At 34.0% G+C, this 26,844-nt stretch overlaps 2 protein-coding genes across 2 annotated transcripts; one reads left to right on the forward strand and one right to left on the reverse strand.

Annotated features, from left to right (window-relative positions):
• Positions 1-6,352: 6,352 nt before the first annotated feature.
• LOC109155050 (MATH and LRR domain-containing protein PFE0570w-like) lies at positions 6,353-13,522 on the forward strand. The gene is made up of 3 exons (XM_019302780.1): positions 6,353-6,848; positions 7,086-8,531; positions 13,362-13,522. Exons 1-3 carry the CDS (start codon positions 6,353-6,355, stop codon positions 13,520-13,522), a joined length of 2,103 nt encoding a protein of 700 aa, XP_019158325.1.
• A 3,233-nt stretch (positions 13,523-16,755) lies between these two features.
• Positions 16,756-21,513, reverse strand: LOC109155051 (serine carboxypeptidase-like 34). The gene is made up of 8 exons (XM_019302781.1): positions 21,216-21,513; positions 20,479-20,586; positions 19,779-19,874; positions 19,320-19,412; positions 19,068-19,156; positions 17,847-18,140; positions 17,620-17,756; positions 16,756-16,861 (listed from the first exon to the last, which is right to left on the reverse strand). The coding sequence occupies exons 1-8, from the start codon at positions 21,511-21,513 to the stop codon at positions 16,756-16,758; spliced, it is 1,221 nt and encodes a 406-aa protein (XP_019158326.1).
• Between the last annotated feature and the right edge of the window lie 5,331 nt (positions 21,514-26,844).

A 26,844-nucleotide genomic window follows, 5' to 3' on the forward strand; every position in this document is an offset into this window, starting at 1 on the left:
AAATGGAATTTTCCACCAACTTTCGGCAGCACGAACTCCTCAACAAAACGGAGTAGCCGAAAGAAGAAACAGAACCTTGAAAGAAGCTGCACGAACGATGATCTCTCACTCAGGACTACCTAAGAGATTTTGGGCTGAAGCCATAAACACGGCATGCTATACACAAAATATATCCTTGATCAACAAATCTCACAACAAGACACCATATGAGTTATGGAAAGGTAAAACACCTAGTATAGGTCATTTTCATGTCTTTGGTTGCAGGTGCTTCATACATAACAACGGAAAGAATCATCTAAGAGCGTTTGACGAAAGAGCTGATGAAGGGTTATTCATGGGATACTCCTCTGTAAGCAAAGAATTCAGAGTTCTAAACAAACGAACAATGGTAATTGAGGAATCCATTCATGTCAAGTTTGATGAACAATCTGAGGTGAACCCATCAGGATCAAATCAAAATCCTCAGCAACCTGTTGACGAAAATACCTCAGATGAAGAAGACATACTCTCGTCCTACACGAAATATCAACTAAAGGTTCATGAACCCGAACCTGTGTCTCAAGAAAAGGTTAGAATTCAACAGAATGATCCTTCATCTATCACAACATCTGAACCAATGGTTTACATTGATCTACCTTATATTCCTGAAATGGACGCTCAAGATCAACAAGATGCTTTTGAACCAGACCTTCGATGGTTAAAAGATCATCCATCAGATCAGGTTATTGGAAATATTCAAGAAGGTGTAAGAACAAGAGCCTCTTTGCACGAAAGTATGATGGCATGTTTTCTGTCACAAATGGAACCAAAAACCATAGAAGAAGCTCTAAAAGACCCAGACTGGGTAATAGCCATGCAAGAAGAGCTCCATCAATTTGAACGAAATGAGGTGTGGGAACTTGTCCCGAGACCATCTCATCAGAATGTCATTGGAACTAAATGGGTGTTTAGAAACAAAATGAGTGAAGATGGGCTCATTGTTAGGAACAAAGCTCGTCTTGTTGCTAAGGGGTATTGCCAAGAAGAAGGTATTGATTTTGATGAAACCTTCGCTCCTGCAGCTAGATTGGAAGCCATTCGCATATTTCTAGCCTTTGCAGCCTATAAGAACTTCAAAGTCTATCAAATGGATGTCAAGAGCGCTTTCCTAAATGGACTTCTTGAAGAAGAGGTGTATGTTGAACAACTACCTGGTTTTGCAATCAATAATGAGCTTGAAAAGGTATATCATCTCAAAAGGCTCTTTATGGCTTAAAGCAAGCTCCACGAGCCTGGTATGATACTCTCTCATACTTTCTTATCAATTGCGGCTTCACGAAAGGAGTGGTTGATAAAACACTCTTTCGTATAAAAGATAATGACCATATTCTTTTGGTACAAATCTACGTTGATGACATTATCTTCGGAAGCACGAATCCAACTTTGTGTGAAAAGTTCTCCAATCTTATGAAAGGCAAATTTGAGATGAGTATGATGGGTGAACTGAACTATTTTCTGGGTTTGCAAGTCAAACAATGCCCAGATGGAATATTCATAAATCAAGCCAAATATACCAAGGATTTAATCCGAAAATTTGGCATTGATGGAAAAAGCTCGGTTAAAATTCCAATGAGCACATCCCTCAGAATGGACATTGATAATGAAGGAAAGGATGTTGATCAAACAAACTTTCGAGGTATTATTGGTTCTCTCCTATACCTGACAGCAAGCAGACCTGACATTTCGTTTGCTGTTGGTGTATGTGCACGATTTCAAGCTAAGCCGAAAGAAAGTCACCTAAGCGCAACTAAAAAGATATTAAGATATCTTAAGGGAACGCAAAGTGTCGGTCTCTGGTATCCAAAAGATGGATCATTTGATCTAGTGGGATACTCAGACGCTGATTTCGCTGGATGTCGGATTGATCGAAAAAGTACCTCAGGAACCTGTCAGTTCCTAAGAGGACGAATTGTGTCTTGGTTTAGTAAAAAGCAAAACTCTATTGCCACAAGTACGGCTGAAGTCGAATACATAGCAGCTGGAAGCTGCTGTGCTCAAATCCTATGGATGAGACACCAATTGAGAGATTATGGCATAAATGCACGAAAAGTGAGCATAAAATGCGATAACACGAGTGCTATCGCCATTACGAATAATCCCGTGCTGCACTCTCGTACAAAGCATATTGACATCAAGTATCACTTCATTCGTGATCATGTCGAGAAAAAGGACATATCTCTTGAGTATGTTAATACTGATGATCAACTTGCAGATATACTCACGAAACCCTTAAGTGAAGCAAGATTCTCTTCTTTAAGGCATGAACTCGGAATGATTGAAATGACATAAAGCTAAGAGAATCAGATCTGTAAAGATTCTTGCTCTTGAAAATCAAAAGATTTGATTCATCCTCACACGCAAGGATCTTTATAAATGAAGTACACTATGAGAATAAATTTCTCATCTAATGAAAATTCTAGTGTTTGTTTTTGCATGTGCAGGAATGAGTACGGGAAGCGAAAGAACCATTACGGAGGCACGAGAAGGAAAGAGTGAAGTTCTCAGTGAGCCACTAGTAACTGAGCAACAGCTTAATCAGTTCCTTGAACACGCTCAACACATACGAAACCTTCTCCGTGACACGTCCGATAATGAGTCACGAGAATCCTTCCACTCTGTTGGCAACCCCATTGGATATAACAAAGAAAACAGTGTGCTGGAACTAAGCGATAGTTTTGACTACTCACCCTCAGGCACCCCCACCAAAGATAGCATCTCCTCTCAAGTCCACCGCAAGCAGCAAGAAAAAGAAAGCTTGAATAGCTTTGTTAGGCCACGGTGACAAATTGTGATGTTATCTTGTTCATGATCTTTTTAGTTTATAACTCTATCATGCAAATATGATGTCAGTATCTAAAAGATTTTGTTAAGATTCGCACGTTATCTTTTTCCTATATATTATTCTTCTATTTTATGAGCTTTACTCATTCACAAGATCGTAGAGAAGGATAAAGATTGCAGGAATGGATAAGGGGAAGGAAAAGAGCGACGAAGCTGAAAAAAGGGCCAAACGTCTAAAACATCATATGCAAGAAGCCAACAAGCTTCCGAATGCTACCATCTTAAGGCTTGAAGAAGATGGGGAAAGGGTCATCGTAACCTACTCCATGCCCAACACAGCACCAAAGGACAAGGGAACTCATAACAAATTGGTCAGCGAGTCCAGGGCTAAGAAGGCTTGCATGGAACAAGCCACTCGGCTTGCTAAAGAGAGAATTCTGATGATGAAAATTTCTAATGAGCAAACATCTTATGAAGTTCCTCAACCTAGTGAACAATCTTCTGAAGATGTCACTATGGTTCACTCTCGGCCCTTAACTCAGTCACCCGAACCCACTCTCTCACTTGAGGAGTTGGATGAATATGCAGAGGTGGCAAATCTGACTGATGTGACCGAAGAGATGACTCGTCTGGAACTTCACGTGCCTTATCGTTTTCTCTAAGCCTTTGTATGTTGTACTCTCGTGACCTGGAATCCTCGTGATCTAATAAAAATGCTATCCTTTCGTACTTAGAATGACTGCTTATCTTGTCTATGCCTAACTTTATATGTTACTTGTCTAAATCACAGGGAAGCTCATCACTCATACATTTTCCAATCAAAAGAGCCATAATTTTATGTGTTACATTTAAAAAAAAAAGGGATCATTAAAGTTGGAGTTTCATAAAGAAACAAGTTAACAGTCAAAGTCCTGCTTGGAATTAATGACTCATTGACTACAGTTATGAGCATTAATTGTAACGTTGAAATTAATGTGTAACAGACACATGAGCTATGTGGATTTCTTGCTATAAAAGGAGGTGAATTCTTTACATTACACTCATCCTTCTTTTCTTTACCATGGCTCCAAAGAAACCTTTCACCAGAGGTGATTCCCATAAGCTGAAAGAAAGTGCCAGACGTCTCAGAGAGGAACAGGGTGAACTCTACCCTGGTAACAGTCCACAAGCACCGGTGGAAATTCCTTCTGACTCTGACTCGTCTCTTAAGTATGATGATATGGCGGGTTTCATTGTTGAAAGTGAAGAGAAGACTTCGAAAGATCCTACCAAGATTCCAGACCCAGACTATATGGCTTTTCTGGCACAAGAAGACTTAATGGAGAAATATGATCAGGAGGAAGAACCTGAATCCTCTTCTGGCTCAAACTACCCACAAACCGGGAAATGGTTCAAGCAAATGCTGGGAGATTTGAAAAAGGGCAAAGGTGAACCATCTGGAGTCAAGAAAAACGAGAGGAAGAAAATTTGATCTTTTGTGTGTTGTATCTTATCCTATGTACTTTCTTCTCTCGGGTCTATGATGAATAAAACTTAACTAGCTCTGGTTTCCTTTGATCGAGACTTTATATGTCCTATCTATCACCTATCTAATAATCTCGAATCAAGGACAAAATTCTTGAAAAAGAATATATTCCCTAAACAGTGTCTTGGTTAAGACAGTTGGATACACCTTTTGAGAGGTTCGGTCTATCTATTTAATGGACTCTCTCAATCTACTATGAACTCACTCATCTCTTTCTTCAACTCATGGATAAAGGGAAAGAAAAGATACTCTCATCCAAGAGCTTATCTGAGACTGGAAAAATGTCTCACCGCAATCTCGGGAACTTGGTTGAGAAAGGTTCATCATCTGAGAAAGAACCTGAAATCTCAGAGTTCTACTCTCTTGTTGAACTTACCCCTCTTCTAAAGCACGAAGAAAGATATCGTGCACTATACTCTTTTGCTAAGGCCAAGGTAATGGCTAAACTAAATGAAATGGAGAGACGAGGTCTCTCTAGAGAAACCTTGGGAGCAGATCATGAGATCCTCATTGCTGAAGTCTTTGCTCATGAGATCCGAAAGAGGGAATACCTTGAGTACGAACGAAAGAAGAAGGGTTGCAATGTGTAGAAGGGAAGTCTGCCTTCAAATTCACGAGAGATTGTAATTGTTTATGTTCCGTATTGTTCTGTGTAATAATTCTCTCGGGAAAGGCATTTCTGTTGATGTAAAAACGACTTGTTCGACTTTTATCTGTTTTACAAGTCTGATGTTATGAAACCTTTATCTTCCTTCGGGTTTGGAATCATGTCTAAACATGCTTAATGCTTTTAGCTTTTATTTCCAACCGTTCAGATGAATCCTAGTGGGATCATGTGGCCGAAAAAAGTGGTCCACTCCCCCACTCTGTCTGATACATGATGTGACGTGCATTTAATGCACCAATAAGCACTCGAGTGATTTTCTCTCACCTCATTAAATGAGGGAATGATCGTTTTTGATCTGCACACGATCTTATCACTCCCCCATGATGATCAGTTACCTTTTGGAGAAGAAAAACCGGGAGTGTTTTGAATTTTAAACCTTTCACCTCTAAAATGGATCATCCATACCCGGAGATCTATAAAACCCTCTTAAACCTTTTTGATCTATTTACCCTACCTTTCTCACTCTCATTCTTTCTAACCCTCTGTCTCTCTCAAATCCTCAACTATGGCAGAACATCCACAAGCATCACCATCTAATCCCGAACCAGAAACTCCTTCCATCTTGGAAGTCCCAAGCTTTCCAACTGAGGACCTGAGATTCATTGAATCCAGAGTACCCTTCATCGTAGGGGGAAATATGTGGGACGCACATGGATTCCTTGAGTATATCCTGGATAGGAAATTTGGTGAAAACATCATACATCTCCTCACAGAAACAGGACTATATAGCTTCATCACACACCTCTATACTATTTGGCACCCGTTTGATGTAACCCAGTTTTATATGAATGCTTCAATATCTTCTGATTATTTGACTATCACTTCCAGAGTCAATAATCATCATGTGGTCCTTACCTCGGATGACGTTCGGTCAACTTACGGGTTTCCACAAAGAGATGAGTCTTACAAGACAGATATTATCTACTATCATCTCGACCCGGAGGATTTCTACGAATCCATCAAGAACAATCACACACCATCCAAGGCAGAAATCACATGGCCGTTGAAGAAGAAATGGTTCCGGCTGGATTATGAGTTCACTGTTGATATCTTCAATAAACTTGTCGATCACAAGACCTCAGGCACTGATGATGTAACGAAGGAGAAGTTGAAAATGCTGCATGCTTTCTTGAATGGTTTTAAAGTTGATTGGTCGAAGATCATATTCAACAATATTGTTCACACCATCACCTTTCATCGAAAAAGTCCAGGAGACATTGCGAAGAAGTTAGGATATGGTTTTGTGATAAGCCATCTTCTGGCAACGAAAGGAGTCGTTCTGCGCCCAAGAATTCGGCCTGGACTGAAAGCATGTCACATGAAACAAAAACCGTCGGGGTATGACAAGCAGAAGGCGCTGGAGTTGGGAATCCCTATTGAGCAAGTCAAAGCCAAGAGGAAATCAAGAACACCTAGGGTTTCAGAAGATGATCAACCCAAGCCGAAACGACAAAAAACGAGAAAAGCACTCCTCTCGGAGTAAGACGAAAAAGGCAGAAGAAACTTCAACTGTTCCAATCCCCTCAAAATCTCCACAAGAGAAGAAAGATCCTATTCCATCCTCCCCTCTACCAGAAAAAATCATTGTCAAAGACTCATCCGAAGACGAAGATAATTTGATTCTCTCCAGAACTATCAAGAAGAGTCACTTTCGGTCTCCCGTCAAGGCGAAATCTTTCCCGGAGGAATCTTCTACACCGAAAGAAGAAGACACGAAAGATGCATCCCCACAGGGGGAAATAATCACGAATGAAGCACTTTCTGAGGGGGAAGCTCAACCGAAAGATGTTCTTCCTGAGAAATTTCCTGATGATCAAGAACCCAAGTCTGATCTCGGTTCTCCTCAAGACCACCATCCACAAGAACCTACTTTGGCAGATCAACTCCTTCGAGAGCTGACACAAGAACCTGCTAATGTAGACATGGAGGCCAGTCGCTTAAGTCTTCCACAAGAACCTGGGTCACCAGAAAAGACGAAAGAGGCGACTGATGCTCTGATATCTGTGCCTTGTTTACCACAAGAACCTACCAATACAGAGCAGGTAATTCTGACACAAGAACCTGTGTTGGTAGACGAGGCAGCCGTTGTGCAAGTAGCTTCTCCGGATATACCAAAACCTTCAGCTCCAGCTCCTGAAGTAAAGGTTTCCCGCCGTTCACTAGATCAGTCGCTTAGAGAATCCATTGAAAGGGATTACACACGAGTTCTGCAATGGCAAAAATGGCGCACTGCTCCTCTACGGACCTTTCTTGAAACTTTTGAAGCAATGCAGGATGAAGAAGACTTTGCACTTGCATGGATTGGCACTGAGGATGTTTCACAAGCTCTTCGAATTGAAGAAATCAATCGCGTTCTCTCTTACAAGATGACAAATCGCACTCTCGGGAGAGATAAAGCTCCAATCTGCATCGAGCTCAACAAGCCACCCTTGGATCCAGTTTATGAAGAAGAAATGAAGCAACTTCGATATGCCATGTTGCTTTCAAAGATCAAGACCACTTTAGAGAAAGAACACCAAAATGATCCAAATTGTAATGTCAGTGGCACGAAAGATGAGCTTGGACGAGAGATTGAAGAAGACGAGAGTGATGCAGATGAAGATGAAGATGAAGATGATAATAATGATGATGTTCACGATGCTGATGATGAAGACAATGATGATGATGATGATGATGATGATGATAATGATGATCAGTTGGGTGATGAAGGTGATCAAGAAACCGACCCCGAAGATAGTCATACAATCTTGATCGATCCTGACTATGACACCTACCCTCAAAGATCTCCCTTAAGAAGTCTACCATCTGACAGTGATGACTCGGAAGAAGTTTCAACTTCCCATCTCGAAGATCTGTCTCGTGGCATTGTCCCGCATATCCAACCCATAGACGAGACTCCAATCAAGCAAGGAAAGGAAAGTATGCGTGAGGGCACACTGGAAGCTTCACCAGTTCTTCTTAGCTCTGCTAGTGGTGGAAAACGGGAAGCACCACCTCAAGATGATCACATGGACACATCACCAACAAACATTGAGGAAGAATCCCCTGCAGAGTCCCCACGGACTATCATGAACCTCATGCGAGGAACTGTTCATTCAGCCGAGACCATCCATAGGCAATATCTTGCTTTACGAGAAAAGGACACGAAAGTTATGGATGATCTATGCAAGAAGGTCGATTTTCTGATAGCAGCACAATCTAAACCTCGATCTCCACCTCCAGCACAGTCTCAACCGCAGCAACAAAGCCAATCAGATCACAAGCTCCTTGAGCGAATGACAAAGAAACTTTATGATCTCGAAGCTTCTCTGAACAAAGTTGTGCGACAACAGCACGAAATCAAACACTCTCATTTTGGACTCAAAGAGCGTGTGGATTTGGCCTGTACAAAGATTGACACATATCAGGACAATTCGTACCAACTGGGCGAATATGCACTTCAAATTCTGGGGTATGCTCAGGATATCTTGCTTGCAATCAACAAGGTCTCCTCCATTCCTTCTACCACCTGTGTTGATGGTGCCAAAAAGGGGGAAAAGAGAAATGATGACAAAGATAAGGATGATGACCAGCCGAGAGATAGCACGAAAGATCAAGCTCGTGAAGCACGACACTCTCACTAGTACAAAATTGCAGATAGACAACCATTGTAAAAGACAATATGCAACCATTGTACAATGGTTGCCTATGAGAGGCTCACCTAAAGGCATCGACTTTACGCGACCATTGTGAAATGGTTGCGCATTGTTAGTAATACGCGACCGTTCTTAACAAAGAACGGTCGCGTATTGTATTTTGTTTTTTAATTCGAATAAGTCATCCGCGACCATTTTTGGCTAGGAATGGTCGCGGATGACTTTTAATTTTTAATTATTTATTTAATTAAATTAAAATCCCTAATTTTTTTATAATTCCTGTACTAGGTACAGCTTATTATTCAAATCCTATCAACATTACTCCACAATACAATTTATCTATCAACACACTTTAAAACAATACCTTAACACATACACAATGCAAATGCTATATATCATCAAATTAAACACAATGCAAATATACTATCGTCAAAATACAATATATAGCACTTAAAATCCTCATACTTTAATACAATTAGATCAAAACATGCCCAACTCAATACTATTATCAAAAACAAAATACTTTTTATAAATAAAATAAAACTTATAAGCACTCGGAAAAGAAGAACTTTGACCAATGCTCTCGAAGCTCATTTATGTTGTCGATAGAATACGGACTATCGCTTTCAAATGCCTACAAAAAATTAAATTAATAAAATTATTAAATTTGTTAATTAATAAAATATAACTTAACTATACATAGTTCTATTTAAATCCACTTACCTCATCCAAATTATCAACAGATGAATATTTTGTCATGAGATATAAAAACTATACTCACATAAAAACTACCACAAGGAGAACGCTTACCTTGAGTTCGCTTGCCATTTGCTCATTGTCTGTGTTTGGGACTCCCCATTTCAAAGCAATTTTTGCTATATGACATTTCTCCCACAATTTAAGCACTGCTTCAGTCAATCCTTAGAGTTCTCTATTTATCCCTGAGGTTACATGGAAATAAAATAGTCAGACTCGAACATGAGACGCCACAAATTATAAAAGCAAGAACAAAATACCGAGCACAAAATGAGTTGGCAAAGGACGAGCAAGCTTCCTCAAGTACGTTAGCTCATATAAACGAGGTTTTATTGGGTGCCAAAGGTCCCAAGAGCATACACTTATAATTCATGAAATGGCCTTAAAATATACTTGTTTGATTGGCCTCAACTTCAGTAATACATCACTTATTTCCATCTCAACCTCCGAATCCTCAGCACTAGAAGCAGTAGTATTTTCTGAGCTTGCATAACCAAGAGAACTGGGTAAACATGCACTAGCTGGAAAGTAGCATTAGATTTTCAATCTTCCAATGAGCATATAACTTTGCTTTTCAAGAACTGCCTGTTAAACAACCAAGTCACGTGAGGTAGTCATCATAATCTCTTCATAATCTATTCAGATGATAAAAATGTTATTCTTAATCAGAAAAAGCAATGAAACCATCAAGAAACTTAATAATTTTACACAAGACTTCTCTACAGATAATGACTTGCATATTAATGGCATCAATAAAGAATGGAACAGAGTGGCTAACTTCATATTGAGGGACCATAAACAGCCAAGCTTGGCGTTATAGGTGTCATAATGTCAAAGAAGATAAAAGATAGGGACCAAAAGAGGAATATATATCCTTATGTCTTGTTCATTGTTATTATGAAACCATCAGTATTTTCAAGTCTCTTTAACACTGCATTGTCTTAATCTGGCAATATTTCTAGGCAGAAATAAAGAATAGGAGTTGAGGAAAAAAAGAAGGAAAATGTTGTTAGCTCATATGTCTTGTATTGAAGTATTAACGGCACTAAATATGAATAATGTTGGAAACACCTGAACGGAGACGGTCGAATCTTCGACGGTTCTCCTCGTCAAAGCTCACCCATGTCTCGTGCTCGAAGCCAAAGCTTGCTGCAATCTTCCAGTTTTATGATCCTAAAGAGCTAAAAACACATATGGTTGCGAATTAAATGACTGAAACCAACACGCAGAGCAGAAAGTTGAGCATTCTAGAGAGTTAAAAAACAATTGAAATGAAATTTTCAGCACTTAATTAAGCAACCTACAGAAAAGAAATGCAAGGATAATAAGTTACAGCAGTTCTTTTGATCCAACAAGTACTTGACAAAAGGAAGGTTTATGAACTAAATCATGGTATACAGCCATAGTAACAGACATATTTTCAAAACCCGATAGTAAAAAGGACATTACATTACAACACTTACACTTAAGAGGCATACGAGAGAGCGTACCAGATGAGAGAAACATTTGGTGAGGCACAATGGTTTTTCATGCCTTCTGCATATATTACATAGGACTGCTAGTATCTTGTTCGTTGAAAATTAGAGGGAATTCGTCGTATGGTTCAGAGATACCTTGCTGTGCAGCCATTTTGTTCAATGCTTCGTATGCAATTTGGTGCATCATTTTGTTCATGAACTGATTTGTGGCATCAATTTGGTGTGATGGACTTAACTTAATTATGATACCCTTGTAAGAAAATTCAGAAGTAAACATTTAACAGTGAAAGGATATTGCTTCACTCTCGGGAAGATTTAGTGCATCAGACACCTTGCATACGCGCTGTTCTCCTTTTCCCTTCCTGAACATTAGCCTTATTGTTGCAGCATGAGCAAGTACATGCCCTCCTGCTGGCTTCTTTGGATCTGATATGAAGACACCTCCTCCTGGACCAGCAATAACTGCACTAACTGAAAATAATACAGAAATTTAAACTCGTTTCCAGTCTATCAATAGTGAAATAGTGCACTAACAGATTATTCGGTGTACAGAATGAATGAAATCATGTACTTCTCTAATTTCAGTAGTCAAAGTGCATTACAGAAGTAAACTGAGTTTTTAAAATTTTTGCAAGTATCTACAAGGAACAAAAAACACATGAATGATGGTCAGACCAAGTTACAGTCCATAAATCAAACAGCTTCTATTCATTCACACATTTTACCATCCTGTTTCCATTCTTAATATGCACTCCATTTGTGAGAAAATCTCATCATAAACACAAAAATGGAAGCAAACATTGGGTTAAGTAGATGCTAAAGTTGAACAGTCATACAACACAAATCTAACTGAAAACTAGAAATTGAACAGTCATACAACCAGTCAAAAGTCTGAAATTGCTAGAGATGTGGAATGAAATCAACAAATCATCCGAAAATTCACGAATCAGAACTGAACATTGCGGAAAAAAGAAAAAATTCATCAACAACATTTAGCCTATAGAGAGAGAAGTGGATCTATCCTCTATCCACAAACTCAAACACCGATATACACAAATCCAACTAAAAATCAAATGCAATCAAGCACTGAAGCACAAAAAGAGCAGAGGGAGAAGATAAACGAACGAGGTTAACAGGTGCTCTGATGTGGGTCGCCGGGCGAGAGCAGATCGATGATGATGATGATGCGACGGTGGGGGCGTGCGACGGTGAACGTGGTGCTGTGCGTGTGGCGGTGCGTCGCGGTGGCGGTGGGTCGCCGGGCGAGAGCAGATCGGCGAGGTGGCGGTGGGTCGCCGGGCGAGAGCAGATCGATGATGGGGAGATGATCGTACGTTCGGTAGCTTCAATCGTACGTTCTGATTGATGATGGGGAGATGATCGTTGGGTACGAGCAGATCGGCGAGCTTCAATCATATGTTTGGTAGCTTCAATCTATGGCGGGTTATGAGTATGATAGCTTCAATCGTACGTTCTGATCTGATTCAATTCGTTCGATGATGGGTATGTAGATCTAGGGTTAATTTTAGACAATCATTTCTATTAGGAATAGTTGCCTATTACCAAACAAGTCTTATTTTAAGGCAACCATTTCTATTAGAAATGGTTGCCTATTATAAATCAATTGTTTTTTAAATAAATACAAAATACAATGGGCAACCATTACAGCTAACAATGGTGGTGGATTATTGATCACTTATTTACAAAATTGCCACCGCGAATTTTTGGGCTAAGATTAGGCAACCTTTCTTTCAACAATGGTGGCCTATGGTCAATCTTCTATGTTCAATTTTGTACTAGTGTCTCCCTCTCGGACACCAAGAGACTAGACCAAAGGAACACGAATCCATCTCATCCACCTTCTAAGTCTCGTGGTTATCACTCCTCAAAGTCAAGATATCATGGTCGATACCAATCCTCCAAACAAATTAAGCCTCGACAATCATTTGGTTCTGAAGCCAAATACATCTTCACAGGACTGCCAAAGAGAGAACAGATGAAATTAATGCAGAAACTTATGAGAGACAACAAAGTAACTATGGATGGCATAGGAAACTTTGTGGACTTTGTCCCATATGAAGAAGGCAGTGGCAAACGATTCGAGGGTTGCAATAATCCCATTTGGTTGAAAACAAAAGACAATTATACAAGACAAAATCACATGAGCACTCAAAATGAGAGAATCAAAAGAGCAAACAAAGAACTGTGGAGGAAGCACGATGAAGAAAGAAAGAGAAGAGAAGATGAAGCAATGGAAAGAGAAAGGATCAGGAACCTCATTGAAGACCTCTCTAATGTAACCAAAGACTCCCCACAAAATGTCATGCATAATGCAGCTTTCAAAGTGCACAAGGAATCGGGAAAGAGCTACCAAGAAGGCATGAATTCGTTTGAACTGATCTCGTGGTGGAAGTATGGTATTGTTGAAGGAAGCAACATTCGGGAAGCCTACAACAATTACACTGGTCTGAACATCAAAGGAGAACATGAAGAGCTTGTCAGGACTAATCCTATTAAAGTTTTCAGAGCAAAAATCAATGAGAAAATTGACTTCAACAGGATGCTAAAGCAACAAAAGGAAAGGAATGACCAAGAACTCAAGGAAGCTGAACAACAGAAATCAAAGCTTTTAGAAGTGTAAGTTAACTTTCGTTATGTTTCTCTTTACAAAGTTTTTTGTAATGATTACATCTTTATATATGAAACTCTCATTGTCACACATCTCGTGTCACTTGTTTGAGTCACCTGTCCTTGTCTCGCTTATTAACGCTTTAATCTAGAAAAAAGACTTATAAACTCTCAAGTATGGCTGTTTTTATAATAGAAAAAATCCTTATGGAACTTTTATCAGCCTTATAAGAAGAGTATAGGTTTTGGCATCATCAAAAAGGGGGAAATTGTTAGGAACATTGTATTAGGATTTTGATGATACCAATGTAATGTAGAAAAGTAAACCCCTAACCATTAGCTTTTTTAATCGTTGATTTCGTCCTAGACGAAAGTTGCCATAACTCCTCTGTAATTCGAGTTAAGCTAGACAAACACACGAAAATGAGTTATGACTAAATGTTAGGGTCTCCAAGGCGAAAGAAGACACGAGACATGAAGAACAACAACGAGAATCAAGCAGGAGTTGTCAACAAGCACGAAAGGACAGTGTTGGTGAAAGACGATCTTTATCAAGCATTACTTCTCTTCAACAACGAGAAGAATGATTCACCTGTCTGATTTGACAACATCCTAGGACAATAAGGACTTCATCTTATGGGACACACTTTTCAAGAAGCATTAAATGAAGATGTACCATCTCTTGGAGCTAAAGGACAAAACCCCAATGCTTTCCATACCTTCAACGGCTACATGGTACAACCTCATTAATGGAGCATTTAATGCATGAAGCTCCCCGGTCCTTGTCCACTGGTTAAAAGGTTCGAAAATTTCATCTCCCTCCAACGGATGGATTTTCATCACCTATATAAACTCACCTTCATCAACTAAGAAGGTGCTGGTTCATTATCACTCAACTTACTCACTTACAAAAGCTCTTGAAAAGTCTACAATTTACTAAAAGCTTTTGTGGACCAGTTTTGAGGTGTTAAGCTACTTGAAGATTCTTTTGTATTACACCTCAAGGAAGTCTTGACATTTATTTGAAGCAATCATATCTCAGAGTCAAGACCTCATCGTTGGAGAGTTCAAGAAATCATTTTCTACTAACCTCAACTTAGGAGAAGAAGTTGATAGAGGCGGAGTAAACTCGAGGAGTTGAAAAACCTACGAAGGCTGTCCGGCTTAGTGATCAAGGAAGTCTTTGTGTATTTGTACTAAGAGTGATAGTGCAATCCTTCCAACAGTTGTGGAAGAAGAGTGGAGTAGGCAACATTGGCTGAACCACTATAAAATCGCGTGTCCTCTCTATCTCTTTACTTACGCTTTTCTTTTTGCTCTCATATCATTCCTTTATTATCGTTACCGAAGGTTTGTCTAAATTACGCAAACTCGTGCAAAGTATCTAAAACAAATCTATCTTATCCGCTGCGCCAAGACACCGAAAGGTGACGTTTAGGGCTTCTAACGAAAAGAGTCTATTCACCCCCCCCCCCCCTCTCTAGACTCTCATCTCATTCTATCGGGACCAACAATATATATATATATATATATATATATATATATATATATATATATATATATATAATTGTGATATTATTTAGGGCAAAATGATTGGTACTAATGATAAATATTGTAATACCTATAATTGAAATTGGGATACTTAAACATTTTAATTCTAATGTAAATATTGGAATACTTATATGTGAAATGTTATTTATGAAAGAAATTGTAATACTTATTGTAGAAAATTTAATACCAATTTGAATTAAAAATAAATCGTTACTTTTGATAGATATTGTAATACTTATATGTAAAATTGTGATACTATTTAAGATAAAAATTGATTGTTACTAATAATAAATATTGTTATACTTATAACCGAAATTATAATACTTACACACTCAGTTATCTACAATTCGTCTCGTCTCACAGATATAGATCCGAGAGAGAGTTTGACACAAATTTTTGCCTCCCAAGAGTGTGAACCTGATGCCTTGTCTAGATCACTTTTATAATTAACCATCCAAGTCCCCTCTCCTTCATTTCAATATTCTCATTGGAATGTTTCCTACACCCAATAATATTTATCATCTAGGCAAAAATGATATGAGATTGATATAACTTTTAAAACTTGGAAATTAAAAAGACTAACAAAACTACTTTGCTAAATACATTTCATTTGTTGTACTGTTTCCATGTCTTTTTGTTAGGTGTTTGATGAAACTATTCTATTTGTTGACAACAATTACGCCGCTTGACTACAAGATCTTTTGTTAGAAACATTTAATTTAATTTAATATGATCAAATTATTAAAAAATAAAATAAATAAATCAATATGATGAGGATGGCAATTTTTTATTGGCCAAAAAGTGGGTAACTAGCTGAAGTGCTTCCCTTGGCTTGAAAGTTGGAACCATATGCCCTGCTCCTCTAACCGTCACATACATTAGTCCTTCGTAAACAATTGTCCACCCCCCAACCTAAGCAAAATTAAAAATAAAATTAAAAAAAAAAAAAAGAATAAAGTTAATATATATACATTTTATAAATTAGTTGATCCATGAGATCGAAACAAAAAGAAGCCAAAAAAAAAAACAAATGGAAAAATGAACAAGTAGTTTACCATATATGCATGCTAGCAATATTGAAATAGAAAGTAAGTAGTTATAGGTATAAAATTTATTTACCTGTTGATTATCAGTGTACCATGGAGTCCAATCTTCAGTGATATTGAACCCAAGTTTTTTGAGACTATACCTGGTTGAAGTTACTGGTACATTTCCATCATTATCTCCACTGTTTTTTCATACATATCACAACACAGTAGGGATTAAAAATAACAATAGTGGGAGGTAACCATAGCCAAGAGGACTAAGAATACAAACTTGTAACTACATAGTCAAGAGTTCAAATCCCAACTTTTTTTGGTTTGAGCCGTTCAACTATAGATAACCTAGGTTGGTTTACTTTCTTGTGGTTCTTTATCAGTTAGTTAGTGTCACAAAGTGGGTTTATCCCGTGCACATTCTCGGTGAGTGGTTACAGGTTTCTCTCGTCACCCAAAAATAATGATAGTTTTTATGATGTCTTACATATACCAAACATTGTACTTGCTAGTTTACACCCAAAAAGGATTTTTAAAAAGAAATCATATATATATGTGATGGTCATAATTATAACTGTAACATTATTCAATAATATTAACATATTATTATGTAATATCTAATCTTTTATTATTATTATTTTATGAGTAATAGTATATTCTAGCCGTAATACCTGTAAACCCAAATGCGCAAACCCGCTGCTGAAAGTTTTCTGATAATAGGAAGAATGGTAGTTGGTGCATCTTTCCATTTACTGATAATGCCGCTGCAAAAAATGGTGTTACCAGTTCAGGGTTGATAGAACAAATTGAGAAATAGTCTTAAGGATTTGTTTTCTTTTTAAAATGTAAGAAAATTAATTTAAAAAAAAAAAAAAAAAAAGGTTTAGTTTCTGAATGCAAAGAAGGCTCTACCTGTTAAGCGATAGAAATTACTATATTTTGATGAAGATGGAATGACATTTACAACTTCAAAGAACTGAGCTAGGTATTAAAAGGACCAGTAATAATGAATCAATAGTTATTGTGTGACCATGCAGCTGTGTGGACTATAGTCTAAATATGATGTTGTTTTATTTAATTTTATTTTTTTTTCACACTCAACTGCAACATACATTATTCAAAAACATAATATACATTATTCTAATACGTATGTACATTATTCTAAAACGTGATGTACATTATGTTTACTCAAAATAATGAAATATTCACGACAATGTTTTTGGATCAAGAGACCACACAATAATTTGCCCTAATGAATAATGTAGTATAATTGATAACAAAAACAATCCCTACACTACCTTGGTAGGGATTAGCCAACTTTGAGCATATATAATTCCCATGTCAAAAACAAAAAAAACAAAAAAAAAAAAAAACATATATAATTCCCATTGTCTCCCTGCCCAAAGTGGGCATATTCCCCATATTATTGCTATTGAGTTAAGCCATGCAGGCAAAAAAAAAAAAAAAAAAAAAAAAAAAAAAAAAATCTTTTTTTTACATAGGATTTATGTATATATAGTACCTGCAATGAATCCATGGATAGGAAATCCCAGTTACGTTGGCATGAAGTGCCTTCTGGACGTCCGGTCTGTTGAGATATGCTTCTGTATAATCAGGTGCACATGGGTCGTAACCTGATGGTTTCTTGTGCCATCCAGCCTACATATATATATATATATCCAAATTAATATATTAGCTAATAAGCTACTATATATCTTTTGATGGAGAATATATGAATGAATGAATGACCATTTTGGAGAAAAGGTGAGGAGCGATTCCTCGTACGACAGGAACCGAGTTCTTCGTGGCGGTGCTGTTTGTGCGGACACAGGTTGGGGTGTACAAGCTGTACATATCAATAATGTCGTAAAGGGCGTAATAGTTGTTAAGCTGGGCGTCGCATTCGGCGGAAGAGGTGGTGGCGCTGAAGTTGCAGGCGGCTTTGATGTCGTCGCGGAGGCGGTCGGAAATAATGGCGTGATCCCATGCGTAGTCTATCATCCCTGTTTGGTCTGCTTCATCGTCCAACAGCGCGTTCCCTATCTGTAATATATTATGTTATAATTATTATGCATTTCATCAATCATCTACATATTTATTTATTTATTGGTTAGATATGTCCTAACAGACAATTTTAAACTCGTATTGGACTTAGACTAATCTCTATTTGTATAATTGTATCAAATGACCCAATTAATGTTATCTTTATACGTTTATCCGTGCAATACTTTCTCAATTTCAAAATCGGATCCTATTTTCACATAATCAAATTTTATAATTCATTCACTATTTTTTCTACATTCATTCTCTCTTCACTCATGGCATTGTACTTTTACAACACTTTCCAAGACTTACACTCCTTGAAAGGATTAAAGGATTCCAAGCCACTTCATGCTTAAATTTTATTTTAATCAATAATATGTAGTATTTGTTCATTCATACTTTCTCAACCAATTAAACTACAAAAGAGTACATACTTTCTCAAACCTATTGAAGCATATATTCATTGTGGTTCCATACATACTTTCTCAACCTATTGAAGCATAAAGAGTCACCCCCATTAGTCCAAACCTGTGACCTCCCATTTGGGAAAGTCACAGAAATATCATTGATTTACAAGCTACTTGGCTAAAAATATAAAAATACAATAAAAGGCTGCCATATGAAAGCTTTCAAGCTTATATGGCTTTAAAAAATTAAAATCAAAAGAAAAATTCCGCCAAAATTTGAAAATAAGTAAATTGCAAGGGTAATTTCAGTCTAAGGAGCAAAATGCAAGTCATATTGGTATTTCGCACAAGAGGCTCAAACTCTTTTAAGGGATGAGGGTATAGTAATGTACTGTCACTCATACCAATCAAGTTAGTTATTTGAGCATATAAAAAACCACCTCGTCTATTATAATAATGAAGCTATACAATACAATACAATACAAAAGATGAAGAGGAAAAATTTATGCAAAATGCATACCAGTAGACCCTTGAAGTTTATTTGATCAACCTTTGGAACAACTTTGTTCTTGTCATAGATAAGTTCCGAGAGTTGAGGAACATAATGGCCTACAAGAGTACGTGCAGGCAATTTTATGAGTTTCATGCCAATATCAATTAAAAGGTTATTAATTGTAATTAATTATTTAATAAATAAGATCATCATAACCCCATCCGATCCGTAAATTCAAATATTCATCGATCATAATCCAAAGTGTTTGTCCGTACGTACCTGCATAACTTTCGCCAGCAATGTAGAATTCATGGGACTTGAATTGTGGGAATCTTTGAAACCATTTGAGTAGAAACCTATATGAATCATGAGCTATAATAACATATAAAAATGGATGTTAAAATTAATACTATTATTATGGAAGCAAATAATTAATTAATTAACTTCTCAAAGAAAAGTTTTTCTGAATGTTGATTTTTTTGGTCAAAATAGTGGGCGGGGGACTACGATCCTGGATCATCCCCGAAGGCTTGAAAAACATCATAGCTAAGTAGCTAGGGTTGTGAGAATTTTTGCTACTAGAAAAGTCCATTAATTCTAGGGCGTTAACCCCTCCAGTGCACCAAAAAAAAAAAAAAAAAAATGTATATTTTGCATGGGAAAATGCAATTAACAGCTCTATAAGAATAATGTTAAATGCAATGAAATTTTGCAACAAATGAACATTATGAAATTAACCTGCAAATTTGTCGCCTAGTCGATCGATATCACTGGTGGTGTTTGTGTATGAAAATCCAACACCCACAGGCTGCTCTAGAAATAGCAAATTGGCCGCTGGAGAAAAATAATAAGACCAACATCCTTTAGTATCATATTTTTAGGACCGTTAGTGATCGAAAAATAACTCAATGGTCAAAAAGTTTGGTGTAGGAGTAATGTCTCAGCAAATACTCAAGTTCACATTTTCAATGGGGATGATGAGATCTCAGGGATGAAAGCAAGTACGTAGACCATGCATGCGCCACTAAGATAAATCTTACAATTTACCTCCTTTCATCCAACCTAGGACAAGGTGATGAGAGGCTTTGAAATTTAGGATTTAAACCTATATTTTTAGGCAAGTTGCTTTTGAACGAAAGGTTAGAACAATTGATCATATCACTTTTGTTGTTCTCCTGAAGACTATTTGTTTAAAGGAAAAATCACTGTTTTGATCCATCAATTGTTTTACAATTGTTAATTTAGTCCCTAATTTTTATTCTGGTCAAATTGACCCTCCAATTGTTTTAAATTTCGTCGATTAATAAATTCCTTAGCAACTATTTTGGTAACTAACAGTGAACTGACTGAATAGTGGCTAGGAAAATTAATTGACGAAATTTAAAACGATTGGAAGGTCAATTCAGCCAAATTAAGCAATGTATATAATGATATGAACCTGTATTCCAAGAGTGGTTGTTGAACTTCAGCTCTGGTTTCCCTTTCTGTGAGAGGAAAGGTCCCAACTCCTCTAAAAGACCATATCCTACTGATGAACATCCTGGCCCTAAAATGATGAAATAATTAAGGTCAAAACTCCATTATTCGAATAAAAAATTATAAACCTTTATGCATGGTATGAATAATAGTAATTATACTAAAATTGGAAAAGGACCGGCCAACTTTGATATGATGAAATAATTAAGGTCAAAACTCCATTATTCGATTAAAAAATTATAAACCTTTATGCATGGTACGAATAATAGTAATTATACTAAAATTGGAAAAGGACCGGCTAGCTTATGATCAAAGTTTAGTTCTTATGAACAATTAATAATTAATTAACAATTGTTTAATTTAATAAAATTATAAAATCTGGAGATAATTAATAATGAAATAGAATATTTGGATGCACGTGTAAACTCTTCTAATTCTTCCAAAAGGCTGAACTTCAACCCTAAGGGCCCCCACACCCCGACCCGAAGAGCATTTGGGAAGATGTAAATCATAAACTCTTCTAATTCTAAGATACCTAATAAATTGTTTTCTACTCGAATATTCTATTTGATAAATACTAGTAGTAACATTTTGGAGTGTTAAATTAAATAATTATCAAATCAAAAAAGGGTATTGAGATTTTTTTTTTCAATGTAGGGTATTGGGAATAATATTGTTAAAGTTTAGAAATTAAATTACCTCCATTGAGCCATAAAACGAGAGGTTTATCCTCAGACTTTTCCATGGCCTCAAAGAACCAATAGAAAAGTGCTCTCCCATGCTTCTGGCTCACCCTGACGTATCCGGCATATTGCCGGAAATTCACCGGAGGCGAGTCGGGGAGGCCGGTAACCCGGTCAGCCTCCTGCCGGGCCCACACCTCACTGCTAATGCCACTAAGTTGTGATCTACCCTCCCAATCCCCTCCTATAACTCCAAAACTGAAGAACAGAACGACAGCAACAACAAAAGGGAACCATATTGTCTGCATCATCATCTTTTAATTTCTTTCTCTCCTATGTTTATGTTCTAATGTGTTATGTGTGTGTGCAAAGAATCAATAATGGATTGGTTATATATTTTATATATATATGTGCATTGAAAATTGTATATGATGCATTTTTAAGGTCTGATACAGATTTGATACACCTGTCAATTCATTGGATGCAATTTTGGACAAAAATCACATAAATTATATATTTTTCTGTAATGTATCATTCTCGACTTAAATATGTAATGACACTTTATAGTAAAAATATATTTGTTTAGTAATTACTAATTAGGTAATTATTTTGGCAAGTACAATACATTAATAAAAATATGATTAAATTTTTTTATTATATATTTAAATAATCTATCTATATATATATATATATATATATATATATATATATATATATATATATATATATATATATATATATATATATATATATATATATATATATATATAAAAGTAAAATCCTCTTAACAAATTTTCCCTCCAAAACTTTTGTAGTAAAACTTATTTGGTAAGTAAATGTCAAATGGAAATTAAATAATAATAATAATAATAATAATAATAATAATAATAATAATAATAATAATAATAATAATAATAATAATAATAATAATAATATTAATAATAATAATAATAATGTTATTACCTTAAATAAATAAATTATTATACTTTCCATTTGAATTAGTATTTTCTACCTATAAATACAAGGGCTTCTTCAATCAAAGAATCTCAAACCCATCTCTCTGCTTTCTTTTTGTATGAATTTTCTACATTTTTCTAACTTATTCTCACGCACTTCAATATGTTTTGCAGTTTATATCGTCTGGTATGAGTTTGAAGATACTTAAGGAGGCTCTGCTTCAACAAAAGCAAATTGAGGAGGAAGAGCATTTGTAGCAGAACCATATTGCTTTAGTTTTTATGGAAGATTGTAGAGATGCGATCGAGGATGATAAAGACGGTAATTTTGATAATTTTGTAATATTTTCTTAAACTTAGAGTTAGTATGTTGATTTCGACATTTGTACATGTCATTCAAGTTTCTATATTTTTTTTTTTAACAAGCAGAGTTCATTTTACAGCATTTTTATAATATATATATATATATATATATATATATATATATATATATATCACAACTTGAGTAAGTGTTTGTTTAACCTATTAAAAATCTAGCTATATTTGATTTTTTCTAAATTTTTGTAAAACACAAAAATAATGATTATTTAAAAAGAAGAAATAAATAGCAAATACAATTTCAGATTTTGTATTACTCCATTCACATATTAGTATAAATAAATAAAAAAGTAATAAAATAAAATATAAAGGAAATATAAATTTTTAACCAAAAATTTAATTAGAGAAACCTCCCAAAAAAATCCAGGTTGTACTGAACCCAAATAAAAAAAATACTGGCAATGGCACAATCATAAGGATCAAAGGGAACAATGAAAGACCCAGAAATCCAGACATCATTGATGTACCGAACGGTGATGAGAGACTCAGAAATAGGAATATCATTATGAATGAAAACGGAGATCTTATTGAAACCCGAATTTAGTTTAAGGAGAAGTTTACTCTTGAGTACAAATGTCTCCTCAATGGATTTTGTATGGTCATATAGAGTGTATTTATACACCATGGATGAGTTCAAAATGGCACAATATTGAAATTATAAAATTGTAAGAGATCTCGAAAAAAAGGTAAAACTTTCAAATTTTCAGTTAATACAAAAACTGTTATAATCGCCGAAAATATATATCTTTAACTTTAGACAAAAAATAAAAAACGAAATCATAAACAATTTTAATAATTGACTATTTCATTTGTATGTTTCTAGAAAATTGATGGGCATGAACGGGCTGGCTCATCGTGAAATATAGTAATTAATGAATTACCATTAAAATTAGTATAGTAATGAAAGAATTATCATTTGTATGTTGACATTTTCCCCCGTTTATTACCATTCAAATGTTTGATACCAAAAATTATACTATATAAACACAAAATATGCATATATGGTAAATATGCAATTTATATATATATGCCCCTAATTTTTGGGGATAAACTTGGTTAGGAGGATTTTACTTTTAATTATATATAGATATAGATTATTCTCAAAATTTTTCTTCCCTTCTTTTGTGTTATTATTATGGTAATTTTATGGTAATGTATTTAAATATCGGAAGGAAACAAATGTTATAATTAATGAAATTATTGTGGTAATTGCCACAATATTTGGTAATTATAATTAATATAATTAATGAAATTGAGAAATATATGATTTCTTTCGTAGAAATATTTGTGACAAATTTCATTAAATTATAATTAATAAAATATGAAATATAATTAAAGAAATGAAATTATAAAATTAACAAAACGTGAATATTTATAATTTTTTTAAATATACATACATATTTTTTTTTGAATGCTAAATATACATACATATACTCTTTAAATTTCTAAATATAATTTTTAAGTATAAATCTATCAATATAAATTATAATTAATGAAATTATATTATAGGACTTTCCTATATACATATAAAAATTACTATTATAAAAATTTTTTTAAATGTCATACAATAATTACCATAAACAATGTTTAATAATTGTAAAATTTTATTAGGCAATAAAAATTACTATTATAAAATCTTTTCTAATATAGACACATTATTTTTAATTATTTCGATTTAATAATATTATATCTTATGTATAAAAATTCAAAATAATACTTTTAGTACTATTCAATTAATAGGTATTTAGATTTAAAAAAATTTCAAATATATGAATTATACGTGGTAGCATGGAATCAATTAGTAAAACAATTATATTAGGTAATCTAATAAATAATTTACTTTTAAAATTATATCCCCTCTTTAATAATGAATATTTTCCTAAAGTATATACATAGGCTATGATTATAAATATAAAATTAAAAGTATATATATATATATATATATATATATATATATATATAATATTATTAGTACAAAATAAATTATACTTGCCTTAATAATTAATTATTAATATTATTATCCAATAATTATTTATTGTTATCGTTTTGGTGTAATTATTATGATAATTTATATACACATATATTTTTATACTTAATGTATAATATTATTGGTATGAAATAAATTATACTTACCTTAATATATAATTAATTTTTAATATAATTTCCTTATTTTTATTAAAGGTAATTATTCTGATAATTTTTCTTTTCATTCTTTTGTGTGATTATTATGGTAATGTATTTAAATTTTGGAAGAGATTAGTACACATATTATAATTAATATAATTAATGAAATTATTATGGTAATTGTCACAATATTTGGTAATTATAATTAATATAATTAATGAAATTGAGAAATATAAAATTTCTTCCATAGAAATATTTGTAGCAATTTCATTAAATTACAATTAATAAAATATGAAATATAATTAAACAAATAATTATTTTTTTGAACGCTATTGGCTCTATTACAATGTAGTAACACCTCCATTGAGGCTCAAACTTACAACTTTCCAAATGAAAGTCTAACCCGAGTACCATTAGACCCCATAGTCTTGGTAAAGAAATAAAATTATTAAATTAACAAAACATGAATATTTCTAATCATACATACACTTATGCACTATAATAGTCATGCAAAATTTAAATGCTACTTTTTAAATTTTTAAATGTAATTTTTTAATTATAAATCAATCAATATAAATTATAATCAATGAAATTATATTATATAATTTTTATATATACATGTTAATAAATATTATGTGTATATACAATGAATTATACAATCATATAATGAAATACGTCGAATTAGATCAGAGTTTAAATTTACTCATACAAAATTTAGAATTAATTTTTTTTTATATAAAACTAATCAAATGTTAATGTTAATAATACTAAGAAGAATTTTAAAATCAGAATTATAAATTAAGTATTAGGGTAATAATTAATCTATATCTATATATATATATATATATATATATATATATATATATATATATATTGTATTATTATTATTATTGTTGTTATTATTATTATTATATTATTATTATTATATAAAAACAAAATCATTATTTTTCAAAAAAAAAAAAAAAAAAACAACAACAAAATCATCCTATTTCATTTTCCTGCCCAAACTTTTGTAGTAAAGCTTATTTGGTAAGTAAATGTTAAATGGAAATTAAATAAAATCTATTAATTAATAATATTGCATAATTGGTAATATTATGTATGGTATTATATTCTATAATATAATTGATAATATTATCGTTCAAGTATAATAAAAATCCTATGTAATAATGTAATAATAATAATAAAATAAAATTAAAACAATAACAATAATAATAACAACAACAACAACAACAACAACAATAATAATAATAATAATAATAATAATAATAATAATAATAATAACAACAACAACAACAACAACAATAAGAACAAATGTAATAATCCAAACAAAATTATATACAAAATAAAATTAAAATTAAAAAAAAAAAAAAAAAAAAAAAAAAAAAAAAAAAGACAAAGGTGGCTCCCATTTGTAAATGATGTGGGATCATTTTGATTTCACATTGAAAATGTTTGGAAAAATGAGCTCTTAAACTCCTCTATATAAGAGGAGCATTTACAAACATATAATTATTTGCCCATCAATGTGAGCAAGTATTGAGAAGTCTAAAGGTTTTTTTTTTTTTTTAATTTTAGTACTATTGACCTGACAAATTATGCTGTGGATCTGTGTCCACTTGCAAGGTAGACACGGTTTAAAAATTGTTCATAATTATTAATATATAGTTCAAAATTATGAATATATAGTTCTATAATTATGAACATAGTGTTGTGAACATAATTATGAACATATAGTTATGTAATATGAATATAGAGATTCAATAATTGTGAATATGAAGTTAAAAATTATGCATATATATCTTTATAATTATGAACATATAGTTCAGTAACTATGAACATAGAGTTCTGTAATTATAAATATAGACTTCAATACTTATGAATATGAAGTTCAAAAATTATGAATATATAGCTTTATAATAATGAATATATAGCTTTATAATAATGAACATATAGTTTAGTAATTATAAACATAGAACTGCGTCCACCTCGCAAGGTGGACACGGTTCCACAGCATAACTATTCGATTTACCCAGTTACATGTAAACTTTCTCAACCTATTGAAGCCCAACGTGTCAAAAGGCTCTTATTTAAGAAACCTTATCTTAATGGCTTCTTATTTTAATTTTTTTTAATTTTTTTTAATTTATTAGGGGGTTTGAGAAGGATTAACCCAAAATGTATATG

This window comes from Ipomoea nil, unplaced genomic scaffold (assembly GCF_001879475.1).
Source record: "Ipomoea nil cultivar Tokyo-kokei standard unplaced genomic scaffold, Asagao_1.1 scaffold2690, whole genome shotgun sequence".
Lineage (NCBI taxonomy): Eukaryota > Viridiplantae > Streptophyta > Magnoliopsida > Solanales > Convolvulaceae > Ipomoea > Ipomoea nil.

What these genes read in the sequence shown, in the direction of transcription:
- LOC109155050 (XM_019302780.1), top strand. Translation starts at nt 6,353, where the DNA reads ATGACAAGCAGAAGGCGCTGGAGTTGGGAATCCCTATTGAGCAAGTCA. An exon ending in AGAACCCAAGTCTGATCTCG is followed by an intron (nt 6,849 to 7,085) that starts GTTCTCCTCAAG and finishes CTGTGTTGGTAG; the next exon opens with ACGAGGCAGCCGTTGTGCAA. An exon ending in TTCTACCACCTGTGTTGATG is followed by an intron (nt 8,532 to 13,361) that starts GTGCCAAAAAGG and finishes TGAACATCAAAG; the next exon opens with GAGAACATGAAGAGCTTGTC.
- LOC109155051 (XM_019302781.1), bottom strand. Translation starts at nt 21,513, where the DNA reads ATGATGATGCAGACAATATGGTTCCCTTTTGTTGTTGCTGTCGTTCTG. An exon ending in CGTTTTATGGCTCAATGGAG is followed by an intron (nt 20,587 to 21,215) that starts GTAATTTAATTT and finishes TCATCATTTTAG; the next exon opens with GGCCAGGATGTTCATCAGTA. An exon ending in CTCACCTTTTCTCCAAAATG is followed by an intron (nt 17,757 to 17,846) that starts GTCATTCATTCA and finishes ATATATATGTAG; the next exon opens with GCTGGATGGCACAAGAAACC.